Source organism: Acipenser ruthenus, chromosome 42 (genome assembly GCF_902713425.1).
Source record: "Acipenser ruthenus chromosome 42, fAciRut3.2 maternal haplotype, whole genome shotgun sequence".
NCBI classification, from domain to species: domain Eukaryota; kingdom Metazoa; phylum Chordata; class Actinopteri; order Acipenseriformes; family Acipenseridae; genus Acipenser; species Acipenser ruthenus.
The window spans coordinates 6,167,554-6,181,361 of NC_081230.1; the positions used below are offsets into that span (position 1 = coordinate 6,167,554).

The 13,808-nt window shown below is 39.0% G+C and overlaps 1 protein-coding gene across 2 annotated transcripts; it reads right to left on the bottom strand.

Moving 5' to 3' along the window:
• Positions 1-560: 560 nt before the first annotated feature.
• Positions 561-13,391, bottom strand: LOC117401097 (E3 ubiquitin-protein ligase DTX3L-like). Of its 2 annotated transcripts, none has more exons than XM_059011439.1 (7): positions 13,242-13,391; positions 10,269-10,348; positions 9,776-10,007; positions 5,764-5,897; positions 3,086-4,624; positions 2,094-2,311; positions 561-1,729 (listed from the first exon to the last, which is right to left on the bottom strand). In XM_059011439.1, the coding sequence occupies exons 2-7, from the start codon at positions 10,305-10,307 to the stop codon at positions 1,660-1,662; spliced, it is 2,232 nt and encodes a 743-aa protein (XP_058867422.1). In that variant the 5' UTR covers positions 10,308-10,348; positions 13,242-13,391; the 3' UTR covers positions 561-1,659. The 2 variants fall into 2 exon arrangements, with proteins under 2 accessions (XP_058867422.1, XP_058867423.1); XM_059011440.1 differs by having other exon boundaries at positions 10,269-10,351; positions 13,242-13,375.
• Positions 13,392-13,808: the final 417 nt, after the last annotated feature.

The following is a 13,808-nucleotide window of genomic DNA, read 5'->3' on the forward strand; positions in this document are numbered from 1 at the left end:
ATTCACTTCAAGTAATGTGTGTTTAATTAAAACATATTTTACAATAAAATTCGTATTTGTAATTGACCTGGTCTCTTGACAGAAAATACCAGTGAAGACTACAACACGAAAAACTTTTAATAAGAAACTGAGAGAAAGTAAAACGGATACTGAATGCGAGGCCTGACAACACAGGTAAGACAATAGTACTGCTTTATTTGTTATAATACTGATTAGGTGCAATACAGTAGGTGTTTTTGTGTAAATTACATTTGCGTGTGCTGGGTAAATCTTTACAGTATGTATATTACAAAATGTGAACGCCCCAAACTGTGTCCCACTTCTACACACATCTACCGAGGTCGGGTGCTCAGAGGCGGCAGTCTTTGTGTCTCAGGCGGGAATCCGAGTCCAGTCTCCGGGCAGCAGTGCTTGGGTTCGGCTGTTGAAAAGACGCAGTTGCATTTAAAGTGTGAATAAAGTCTCCCATTGCTTTTCAGCTTCTGAACTGCGGGTGGAAATTTCAAGTTAGGTGAAAAATGTAAAAAAACAAACAAAAAAAAAACACTTCCACTCATGAGCCAGTGAAACTAAATCTTTATTAAATCATGCCAGTAACAGCAACAGCACCCCTCCCAATAATTACTGCAAAAGCACAACTGCTCACTGTGTTTTCTCAGCATGTTCACTTATTCTTGAAGTAACTTTGACTTCCCCTTAAACCCTTAGTACATGATCTACCGTGGCCCATGTAAATGATATAATGTTGATTGATTAGTAAGTTATTGTATTAACACATCTATCAGTTCCTTCACCCTCACACATTCACCCAGTCTCTTTCTGATCAAAGCTCTGGGAAGAGGGCTGGTTAGACTCAGAAGAACTACAACTCCCAGAATTCCTTCATCAGTATTTTGAATAGTATACAGCAATTGGTCAGGAATTAAATTTATCAGTTTTTGTAAGGGTAAAACTTCAAAATATGTTATCAAAGGACATTTTTTGTCTATATTTGCTTTGAGTTTTGAGATTACATTAAAACATTGTATTCGTGTGAGACATTAAACAGAAATATTATAAACATAATTGAGCAAATGTATACGTATATTTGAGACTTATTTCCAAATGTACAATTAAACATTCATCTTGCTAATATCAAGTGATTTGGCCACAGGTCATATTGAATGAATGCCAGCCTAATCAAAACTATGAATCTGATAATATCAGAAACAGATACAATTTCTCTTTATGAAGATGTAGATGATATATAGTTGCCTTTGAGGTGTTTTAGTTTAGTAATTATAGTGTGGTATTGATAACCATTGTAAAAACTAGGCGGGAGCATGTGAAATGCAGTTAGCATAGGAAAGGGATGGTAAAGAACTGTACCACTGTGGAAACTACTACAGCAAAGTATACATATTCACCAGTAATCATTCATATTGGAATACCCTGAGTATTGTATTATGCATTGCATTTCAGTGTTACTGTAACTTCAATAAAAACTGACAGTATGCATTTGGCTGGTTGTATTAATAAGAGTTGACTGTATGTATGTGTGTGTGTGTGTGTGTGTGTGTGTGTATGTGTATATATATATATATATATATATATATATATATATATATATATATATATATTATTTGTGCTCTGGTTCTTGGCTGGCAGGTTCTTGGCTCTTCATTCTATTCCTTTGTCCTTCAGCTCCTCCTTCACTCTCTTCAGGTAATCTGGATCAGGGTATCCAAACCTGGATCACACAAGCACACACTATTAAACTCCAGAGATACGCCACATGTTTATTCTTCAAGGCAAGTCAACCACACTAAAGATACAAAGACTTTAAAGGCGTCAGTACCATTATTAAAAAGTAGGTCACTGTGACCTATATGACCCAGTGGGTTCAAAGTCAGAAGCATCTGATTCAAATTAAAATGGAGTTCGCTCTGCTAAATTAGATCCAAACATACACAACAAGAGCTGACTGTTCTGTATGTTTTGGAAGATCATTTCATGTGATTTGAGGCCAAACCCATAAGAGTTGACAGGTATGAGTCTCTCTGCTTGATTTGACCTGGAATTATTCAACAGCCAAAGCAATGGATTAGATTTACCCTTGTGGTCCGCCATCCATGGTTGTTTTATGGTGGATGTCGTTCCAAGTGACAGTATCTTCCGCTCCACTTGTGCGAGAGGTTCCCACAGTGAAAATCAATTTCTGATTAAAAGCTTTTTTAAGCAGTCTCAGCACCTCCTCTCCTTCTGCATTGTCTGGTAGGTAGGCTTGCCTGGAAGTTCCACTGAAGCGACGGCCAGGGTTAGGGTGCTTCTCCTAGGGTGACAATTGAACAGTTTTTCTGTGTCACCTGTACAACTTTAAATTATTAGAAGTATTTGTTCTGAAGTGCCAATCAGAACAATATAATAAGAGTTGATAATCCTTTACTGAACATTTAAAGTAAAACACAAATCTCTGGCATACTACTATAATACCAATTACCCTATATTAAAAAAACCTAAAGAACCATTAGCAGATAACATCTCAGTAATGGCAACACACTTCTGCTAATACTGTAACTTACAACAGAACCACTGTCTACAGGACCATTAAGGAAGGGCAGTTGAGTGTACCTTGTTATGTTACCTACTGCTTTTTTAATTCAGTTGCACATATCTTGCTGCTTGCCTAATAATATATAGAAGTTACTATTGCATAATCCATTTGAGTTTACATATTTACCTTATCCCCAGAAAAACAAATAAATACAGTCATTCTAAAATAACAATAGGAGGCTGTGTGGTCCAGTGGTTAAAGAAAAGGGCTTGTAACCAGGAGGTCCCCGGTTCAAATCCCACCTCAGCCACTGACTCATTGTGTGACCCTGAGGAAGTCACTTAGCCTCCTTGTGCTCCGCCTTTCAGGTGAGACGTAATTGTAAGTGACTCTGCAGCTGATGCATAGTTCACACACCCTAGTCTCTGTAAGTCGCCTTGGATAAAGGCGCCTGTTAAATAAATAAATAAATAAACAATAAAAAAGATTATTTGTACAGAACGAACAAATCCTACAATGTATTTAACCAGTAAATACAAAATCATGACTTACTGTTTGAATTCCACGTGGAATGTTATAGGTTATTTCAATGGTCCCGCAGCGGAACCCAGGAAGACTGTTTCTGGTTTTATGCCATGTCATTTCCCCTGGGGGCTGGTTCCCTTCCACTTTTCCATACACAGCTTTGCAGACGGGACACATGGGGTTTGTTGCCATGGCCTGAACCAGGCAGCCTTTGCAGAAAGCGTGTTTGCACTTAAGCAGTGTTTTCTCTGTGAAGTCACTGAGGCAGATGGGACAATTCTCTTCCTCTGTGTGTGGTCTGCCTGTGGCACCCTGTGTGGTCCACAGAACTGGGGGGTCCACAGAACTGGTGAGGAATTTGAGCACCAGCTCCTCCCCTTTGAATACCTTCTTACCCATATTGGTTTCCATCTCCACCACAGCAGGGGCCAAGTGATTGACAAAGCCAACAAGCTTTAAGCTCCCATTTTGTTCGTCTTCCCAAACATTGGGGTGATTGGGGCGTATTTCTTTAAAGAACTTCTTGGCATTCTGTACCTCACTGGCGTCCTCCACTGACCTTGACATCAAGCCGGTTGCCACCTTCTGATAGAGCTCCAGGAACGCATGAAAGGCATGACTTTGCAGATTGAAGTTGCCCTTGTCTTGCTTGATCTCCAGCTTCACAGTTTCCTGAGAGCCACTGACTGGTTGCCCGTCAATCTTCACGCCAAACTTCTCCTGGATGCGCTGCAGCTGTTTACTATACAGTTGCTTTATGAATTCCCAGTGGACACTGTACATCTCAAGGTCTTTCTTCATTAACTGCTCCTCGCAATGAATTTCAATGAGTTCCGATCTTGCGCTCTTCGCTGTCCCACTCAATCTTGACATCAGCTCCTTCTGAACCCTTTGAAGATCCTGTTGGGGGCCGACAAGGTTGTACCCATCTTCAGTTCTGTTCAAGACAAACCTGGAGGAGTTGCTCTGCATTTCTTTAAAATTGTCCTCCAGTCGTCCATGCTCCTCACTCGACAGTGGGATCTTCACAGAGCCCAGGTTGGTTACAATCTTCTGATAGAGGAGTATGAAGTCCTCCTCAGCTTTTTGCACTCTGGCTCCTTCCTGTCCCTGAGCTGGACTGAAGGACACAATGACCTCAGAGTTCATCTCAACACCAGAGCTCTGCTTGATGTCTTCAATCTCCCTTCGGTAGGCTTTGGTTAAGTAATCATAGTGAAACTGTGACATTGGGATAGTCTGCCCTGCAGGCACTTGGTCTTCTCCATTCTTGCTCATGTCCCTCTTAGGACTTGCCCCATTCTTCCTCTCAAATCCCTCTGCCCCTGTCTCCAGATTTGTCCTGGCTTCATGCTCCATCTCCTGCTGTTGCTCTTGATGAAGCTTTTTGGAATCAAGGTGAAACATCAAGATATCCTTGTGAAACTGATCCACTTCTTCGAATGAGCCCTGGACTGTGACCTTTCCATCTTCTGAGCAGAACTGCTTATACTTGACATGTATCGCTTCAGCAGCTTCTGGGTTCAATGTGTTGAGTGCCACCTGTGCTTCAACTTTCAATGGAATCTGAAGTCAAATTAAAAAGCAAATTAAAGTAATAAAGTGAAGGACAACATGTCTCTTTGTGTCACTATTTCAACTGTGACCAGGTGTCCTATATTCTTGCACACCAGTCCAGAAGACCTTAAAAAGCAAGTTGGTAGTGTTACAAAAGTACAGCGTTATATTGACTTGCATGTTATTATTGATCTTTATATTGCATTTCAGGTTTTTTGTATTCACATTTTATACTTTCATGATTTAGCCACACATAGAAAAAAAATCCAGATTTACTTGTGGCACTTCACCCTTGCTATTAATCTATGACATTACAAAAAAATAATTTGTCGTAGAAGAACACAATATTTTTCAATTTAAATTCAAACTCCCAGCCTTAAATTATTAAAATGATCGCTATTTTAGGGTCATGATACAGAAATAAATGACAGAAACACAATTTAAAGCACCATAAAAACTCAGGAATAAACGCTGTGTTTTTGCAACCCCTATGAAACAAAGGGGGTTCAGGAAGGGAACATGGTGCATTAAATAAATGTGTGTTGTGATAGTTGTTGAGGTAAAAGCAAGAAGTATTTCGATTTTAGCATTAGAAAAAAGACAAATGGTAATTTGTGACTGGCCCTTGATATTTTGGTAAAGTGCCTGCTCCCAGATCAATGCTGTGACACTTCGCCGCTTGTTGCTAGTGTTACCCGAATAGTTATTTCTGTAAAAGTTGAAGAAACTATTGCACCTTTAATAAATGGAGGGTAATGACAAAATGAGTTGGTCATGCTTCTTAAAACATTCTAATTTTACAAACGCTTATTGTTATGTCATTAGTGAAAAGAAATGTGTACTTTCAGTCAATTGTGTCTGTTTCTCAATTGTCCCCACAGTTGAATTGCAAAACCTACACCCAATTAAAAAAAATATCTAAACCTCACTACTGTTTACAGTATTAAAACAAACCTGACATTTTACTTAAGTACATTAGAGACACACACACACACACAGTTAGATACGCTGGTTTCCACAGAGTTTGAACGATGGAGGTATTTAGATCACACCACTCTTCTGATCAGTGGAATATTCCCTAGTCTTTCATAAGCAGTGCTAACATTTCTAAAGAAACACACTTCATTCTCAAGCCTGGTAACACAGACCTGAACTTTCTTTTCGTCTGTTGGAGGGTCTGAGTGGTCTGCCGGCGCCAGGCTTTTGTTTAAAAAGTGCACAGTTGCTTCACAAGGTGGATCGAGGACCTCTAAAGTTTTCTGTTCCAGCAGTATCCCCACAGCTGAAATAAAACACACTCTGGTTATACTGTTTGCCTACCAATGCTGACAGTCATTCTTCAAAGCAGCATGAAATGCACCAACTTTGCATAGTCCTGTAGGACATATTCCCTGAATATGATATTAATACATGAATGTGTATTGGAAATGTAATTGGATTAATTAATGAAAATGCTGTGTCTTGAGGAAGGGGCCTCTTTCTTGCAAACATACTGAACTATGTGACCGGGGCTAGGTGGCGCCTGGACTGGATTAGGCTGAAAGGACAGTTGAGTTATGGACAGATAATTCACACTTGCAACAACAAGCGTTTTGATGCAATAAAGACATAAACTAGCGAGGTCCCAGGGGAAAAGGACATTAAAACATCAAAGGACTGTGAGTTAGAGGCAAGATACACAAATCATCTCATGAAAGTGGATACTTAACAGAGTGAAAAGACTATAAATATTCAAGCAAAACTAAACATTTTGTGCTTCACATTATTATTATTATTTGTTTATTTAGCAGACGCCTTTATCCAAGGCGACTTACAGAGACTAGGGTGTGTGAACTGTGCATCAGCTGCAGAGTCACTTACAACTACGTCTCACCCGAAAGACGGAGCACAAGGAGGTTAAGTGACTTGCTCAGGGTCACACAATGAGTCAGTGGCTGAGGTGGGATTTGAACCGGGGACCTCCTGGTTACAAGCCCTTTTCTTTAACCACTGGACCATGCTAAACAAGATGCTGTCATTCTGCTAAGCGAAGCTGCAACTCCGGGACTGCCTAAAACGGACCCAAGAAGAGAAAGCAAGCTGCAAGCCAGTCAACGACCACAAGCAATGAGACTGAGGCCCTTAAAACTTAGAGACTTTTATCAGTCTGGGTCTGCTGTGTTCCTAAGCCACAGTATCCAAAAATAAACTGTGCCCTGCTACCTGCATAGCTAAAGCGTAGAGGACAGAGCGGACAGGCGCTGCTGTGGATCCTATACCGAGGACTGAAGACTTTGTTGCAGCTGCTTGTTGATTCTATCGAGAATTGAAAGCTTTGTTTGCCGAGTTTGATCCAATGTGGGACTGAAGACTTCATTGCTGAGAGGAGAGCCTTTTGTACTGGCCACTTCAACAGATTGAGTTTCCAAACCAGTGGACCAAAAGTCTAAGCTTCAAGGAACCGTTGAGTATAATTCCAGTTGCAATTTCCTTTCATGGAACTAAATTAATTAATTGTAACACATTCACATATAATTGAACTGTTAATTATTTAGTTTGCACACTTTGTGTGTGAAATAACTTTTAGTGAAACTTGATGAAGTAACTATAAGTAACCTACCTCATACTGTTATATGTTGGGGTCTACTTAAATCGCGGTAAATTTACGTATTTTTCACGGGTATGTTGCGGATTAAAATTAGGATTTCGTGGACCTTTTTAAACATTAAATAAACCTAAGTAGACAGTATTTCAGAACACTATAAAGCCTAAAAATAGTGGTACTTGCTTCCTTACTAAAACAGAGTGCTGTCATTTATTAAAGGCAAGCATGCAGCATCTCCCTGCAGTTGACTTGACCATACATTGAGACTGCACGTTCTGTATCCACTGAATTGGTTGGAAGTTAAGGCAAAGCTTTGCCAAGTTATACAGATGTGGAAATCGAATAGAAACAGCCCCAAAACTCGGTTACCCTCAAGGGCACCTGGCATACTTTAATAAAGGAAATGTATACAGCACGTTCGTTGTCATATTATTTGTTCCATCCAATAATATATTTTATCAGTACCGAGTCAAACAAAGAAAATGTGGCTGTTTGGGTCTAAAATTCCAACTACGAAAAAGTAAGCAGCAGATTGAAGCGAGGTGGCTGTGCTGGATCGTTTTAGTGCTGATTTAACTTGCAGACAGGAATACTTTTAGTCTGGGCTGACTTTCCAGTTTGGTTTCTGAAAGCTGTTTATTTTACGTTCTGTTCAGCAGCCTCTGTAGTAGCCTTTTGTTTAATGTGTGATTCTGACGCTAAATTGCGATCGATTGTATTTTCTCCAAAGACACATTAAGATATGCAAAACAATTACCTCAGTCTGCATGTACAGTTCCTTTGGGAAATATCTTGAAACGATCATCAGCCGAAAAATATTTTTTTTGTCGTCCATTTCTACTATTTTACCTCCAATGCTGAAAACTAGATTTTCAACCTATTCAACCTAAATCAAAACAATGCAGCACCATCTTTGTCCCACCCCCTACTGCACAGTACAGATCACAAAAAAGCAGTAAAGACGCACTGATAGGCTGATTAAAACTTTGTCATTTGAATAGTAAACAAGAATGTTAACCGCTTTGGTTAATTTTTTTGTGTAAATGTTATTTGTGGACTTTTTTGTTTGTTTGTTTTTTGCTTAAGTGCAATGCACACGGGACGGCGAAGGAATAAAAAAGGGCTATCTACAGAAGGAAGATACGTAGTTTGCGTCGCTTGCGGTGTGCAGTAATTCATTTAAATGAGTTTTTTTCCCTCTCCGTACTTGTTTGTATGCATTGGTCCCTAAGAGGTGAATTTCGCAGTGACCCCTCAATTTCACGATTTCCGCGAAATCTGCAAAATCGCGATTTAGGTTGATCACTAGTTATATGAAGAACTTCTACAAAAAAGTAAACTTGCAATATTCTGAATCTATATACCATTAACAAGCTTAATGTGATTGTGGCAGGGTGGTGGGCAATTCACTGACATAAGGAGACAGTACTCTATTTGTAATGCCGCTCAGACGCACTGATTTATTTTTACCAGTAGAGGGCGCTGTTGTCCGTGGCCTGAATACTGGCAACAGTAAACAGAACCATGGTGTTACCAATACAGGTACACAGTCCAATGCATATACAAGTGCTCGTAAATAATAATGAAAACCAAAGGCAAAAGAAAAAGGGAAAATAAAACAGTAATAAAACTACAAACAAAATGGTTACGCTCAGTAACCCTATACAACGGGATGGCCGGAGTTCCCCGTACAACTAAACACGTCCCCTGGGGTATGTGATTATTTCTTCTATTTATTTTCCCTTTAAATTATTTTAAGGCAGGTTGTTTTCCCCAGCCAGGCTTGCCTCGTTCTTGTTTTACACTGACGTCTTCTGTCAGTGTCTCTGTGTGTTCCCAAACACGGCCACCTGAATGCACAACCAAGCACAGTTCTTATGGGCCGAGCAATCTCCCAAAGCCCGCCTCTCAGCCACTCAGAGAGAGGGAAAGCCAACACACCACCTTCCCCACCTCTCCGTGTCATCGCCATGACTGACAGGCAGATCCTATGAGACTGCTGCCCTCTACCTGCAGTAACATGCATGTGCCAGTCAGTCCAGATCTCCCCTGTTACAGTGATATATTCTAAGATTGTCTGCAACACTTTAGTTTAATCTGTGTGTGTATGTGGCCTTGTATGTGTGAGCAAGTTACTAGCTATGTCACAGCCTGCTTGTGCTGCTGATACCAGCTGCTTTGTGTGAGTGATAGGCAGTATCATATTTCACTGGCCCTGCTTGCTGAATGAAAGGCAGTGATACTTTTGACTTGTGTTTTTACGCTTAGAGACTAAGAGATTTACTTTCTGACTTTTCTGATTTCTGTTTAATATTTGTGTACTTAATACAATACTATTGATTAAACATTCCTTGTGTCTAGCGTGGGTTTGTGTGTTCATAGTAAATCCTCAATCTTGTAACACGTCAATTAAATATTTTTAATAAGAGAACTAAGTCAACCCAGATAAACACTAAATGATCAATTATTAAATTGTTCCTTTTGAAACCCAACCATGATAACTGTACTGAATCAATCAAAATGACTGAAAAGATATGAAACAAACAAACAAACATTATAATTGTGTTGTTTCTTACCTGAGGAAGGTGTTACTTCTGCAGTGGCATAGCGAGGATCCTGTTCATCAGGGTCTATTTTTAAAATTGATATGGCTCCCTTGCGTAGCTTGTTACAGAATGTCTGGATCTTTTTTTCTAAAGTTGCCCATGGCTTTTTGTCATTTGAATTCCAGTTAGTAATCTCCACTTTGATATGCATTTGAGCTTTGCTATTATCAGTACTGCTATCATCCTGAGGTGTGTCAACATCCTGTAAAAAAACGAATCGCACATCAGTGAGCTAAAGACTTTAATCAAATTTAATAACCAATTCATTAATAACTATTTAAAATAACCAAATACATTTCTGCCCAAAATGCTGGCATTATGGTTCTTTACGTACTGTAAGTTAGATTTTATTTTATATATGGAATAATAATAATATGCATGAAGCTAATGGAGCAGCCCCCCCACCCCCATGGTTCAAAGTTCAGCACATTTCTTGGTTGATTTTGTCCTAGGTGAGCAATACCATAGCTTCTGTCTGGTCTTCGTTGCTGGAAGTTGCCATGGTTATCAAGAGTCTGCACACCACTTTCTGTGACACCAAGTCTGCTTGGTAGAGAAACAAACAGGGGAATTAGTGCCATCTGTAGTCAGCAAATCTGTAGTAAAAATGACCTTTAATACTAACTTACAGTGCCATTGTCATCGGTTAACATACTCTGATCTCCAGCACTCCATTCTCAGCCCTCCAGTGCTGTCGTTACCCCACACCTTAAAAATGAGCACTGCAGCTGTGGCCAAAAGTTTTGCATTACCTAGAATTTTAGGATATCGCAAAAGGCTACCGGAAGACATAGTAGCACAGTATCAGTTTTTCGTTAAGTATATGAGAAAACTACGTAATGTAACGTATGTAATTCAATATGTTAACGTGACATTATTCAGCAGGTTTCATTCGACTTTATGAGGCAAAATGAGTTAATTCTGTAGTGTGATGCAAAAAATGTGGCCATAGCTGTAGTTTTAAACACTCCATTCTCAGCTCTGCAGCACTGTCACCTATAACCAGCGCTCCAGAAAAGCAGCGTACTGGGTGTTCTACACATTGAAAAAATATGAATTACGCATGACATTTAAATTGTGTAAGATACGCATACAATTTTGGTGCACAGCCTGAGTTTGCATGTTATCAAGCTTCTTGTACTTCGTTGGTTCCCAGCGTCTCAATTGTCCATTGTGTGTAGACTTCACAAGGTATCTAGAGAATGAATCATAGAAATCCAGGGACAGCTACAGATAATTGTAGCCTGCCTGGGAATTGCCAGAAACACGTGACCAATAAGTCTGGGTTTTCAATAAATGTAGCAAGGCGATCAATCAGGAATACAATATTATTGTTTCTTTATAAATATATGTATGTGCATGCAGGTCTTTTGTCAAGTTTATTCCATCTGCAGATAAGTTCTGTTTCTGTGTTTATTTCCTTCACAGCCATATTGCTTGTGGTCAATAAATCAAATAAGAATATTTGTTGTTTTTATTGTAAGACCAAGCTGTAATTAATGCATATCCCATAAGTTCAAGGTACTGTTGCATTTTACTCAGCCAAAATACATTTCACTTACACAGTGTCTATTTGGAGATTAAATTGCTCAATGCCCTAAACCCTTATGTGGAGTGCTGCCTGGTACCCTAATTATGCAATAAGGCACACCAAGCAGTGTAATTTATTGTGATTTTAAAATGACCCATCCCAGAAGATAGCCCTGATTCAGTGTAAGAAAACAAAAGCTTTGTGTTGAGTCTACAGCGATCCTACAGGACCTGTGGAGTCATGGTCAGTCCATGAGAATGCTCTGTTCAACCATTTTATACTGGGTCATGAATAGAGCCTTGTGTTTTACACGACTTGTCTTTGAACCTGTAATTTAGTCCTACAGCCACAAGATGTCGATATAGCCTCCACAGTTAGCCATGTAATGAGAATCTATTGAACAATCATCCCATTATGTTACTTTAACCATTTAAATTGCTCATCCCATTGTTACAAAGTACATATCTGCAGATCAATAAACAGAACGCTGTAGGTGGCTACTGACATTTATATAACCCTTACCCCCTGTGAATACGTATAACAGTTAGATTTTTCCACCATTAAGAAAATAGTATGTGAATATTTATCATATGCAATACACTGGGTCTTGTACATTTTTTTTGTTGTACAAGTTTGTGGTGGACTTCTCATTTAGTCTGGTTGGTTGAGATTTTTTTTTTCTTTTTAGAGAAATTGTTTGTCTGTTTTCAGTTTAAGTTAGCAACAAAATAATGTATAACTAATGGTAAATGTACCTGTTTAGCAATAGGAAAACACCCATCAGATCGCAATTGATTGCACATGTATCAAAATCTGACAGTGTACCACTTTCAACTTGACAGGGTATCGGTTTCTGACATTACACGGGTCACGTTTTGGTACGAGTACCATTTTCTAACACTACACTGGCCTTCTTTCATGGATTGAAGTTGCTCTGTAAAAATGTGTCCATATGAAGAAACACTTCTTTCAGCATCCACGGAATTGATAACAACTGACAAATATATTCTGAGCCTTTCTTGCTAATTGGGAAATAGTTTTTCTGCATTACCCCAAAATTCGGTCAAAGAAATTCCTTTACCGTTTTCTTTTGAATAGCCCTCCGTTTCTGATTTACAGTCAGCATCAAACCCTGGAATACAATCTAACGGGAGGGGTTCTTTATCCAAAGTACAATCATGTTGTGGTTCTAAAATCCTTACTGCCTGCAGAAACTTGTGGGGTGATTACCTAATTATTCTTTTGATCAACTTAGCTGGAGTACACGGACATCTGGAGGTTTAGGGCTGAATTGAAGGTTAGTCATGTCGTTCTAATTCTCCCGTGAATTTCATTGGGTCCCGGTTATGAAACAATACAGAAATACCATGACATTATACATTGCTGATGCTGTGCAGAAGACACGAAATTACCCACCTTTGTTTTTATATGTAGGCTGTTGTCTTTATAAATGATATATTGTCAAATTCAATACATTTACTTCAGTACTCGTATTTTAACTATAAAACCGATTCGTTTTTTTCAGATAGACAACACACCTACTTTATTACTGGCAGATAAATTATAACTTTTACTTTAAATAATCTGTATTTCCGCGTATGAAGCACTGTTCTACCAATACAGTCGGGGTTTATACTGGCTTATATTTTATTAGTGTATCTAATAGAGTCTTTTAAATACAAATGTAATGGGATATGATTAGTTGAAAAGAGAAAATGTTGATATACGATAACGCGATTGGGTTTTATAGCTGTTGTTCCCAGCATGCTGTAGTAGGATTTTTGTTTTTTAAACTGTGAGTTGCTTGTCATCGCAGTTTTAACGTTCTTGAAAGTAAATTCCAACAATAAATACGATTTCTATCTTTGGCAAAAACAAACTAACATCGTAATTTGAGTCTCTTACCTTAGATCTCTGCTTTACCCACGTCCTTCCGCAGCTCGATCCTGTTCGGTTCACTTTCTGTTCTGTGTAGTAGTAGATCGACACTCGAAACGAAAGTGAAAGAAATCGCTGGTGTTGGCTGGCTTGACAGCGTGACAGGTTACAGTCCACGCCTGCAGAACTCGCTTTATAATCATTTATAAAACATCAGCTCGAATTATGTTTTATTTGAAAAAAGAAACATACAAAAAATGTATCCGTGATAGTTAGATCAGACTCCACAGATGTGCGTGCGTTTGATATACCTTAAATACATTTATTAATGAGGATACGAAAGGTTTCTAAAAACACAATTAGAAAATGTTTTTGTGTTTGTTAGCAGAACTTCCTGGCGATTGTTAATGTTTCAGCTGATCACGTTGCTTGGCACGATAATAAATATTTGGTATATTGTTTCATTTCCCAGAAATATGTATAGCTTAAGGTTTGGTCCCATGGGCAGGGAAGAAATCCCTGTGAAGGGGATATAGCCCCTATATACGTGTATCACACGGCAACCGCATATCCACTTGTCATGAAACTTGGCAT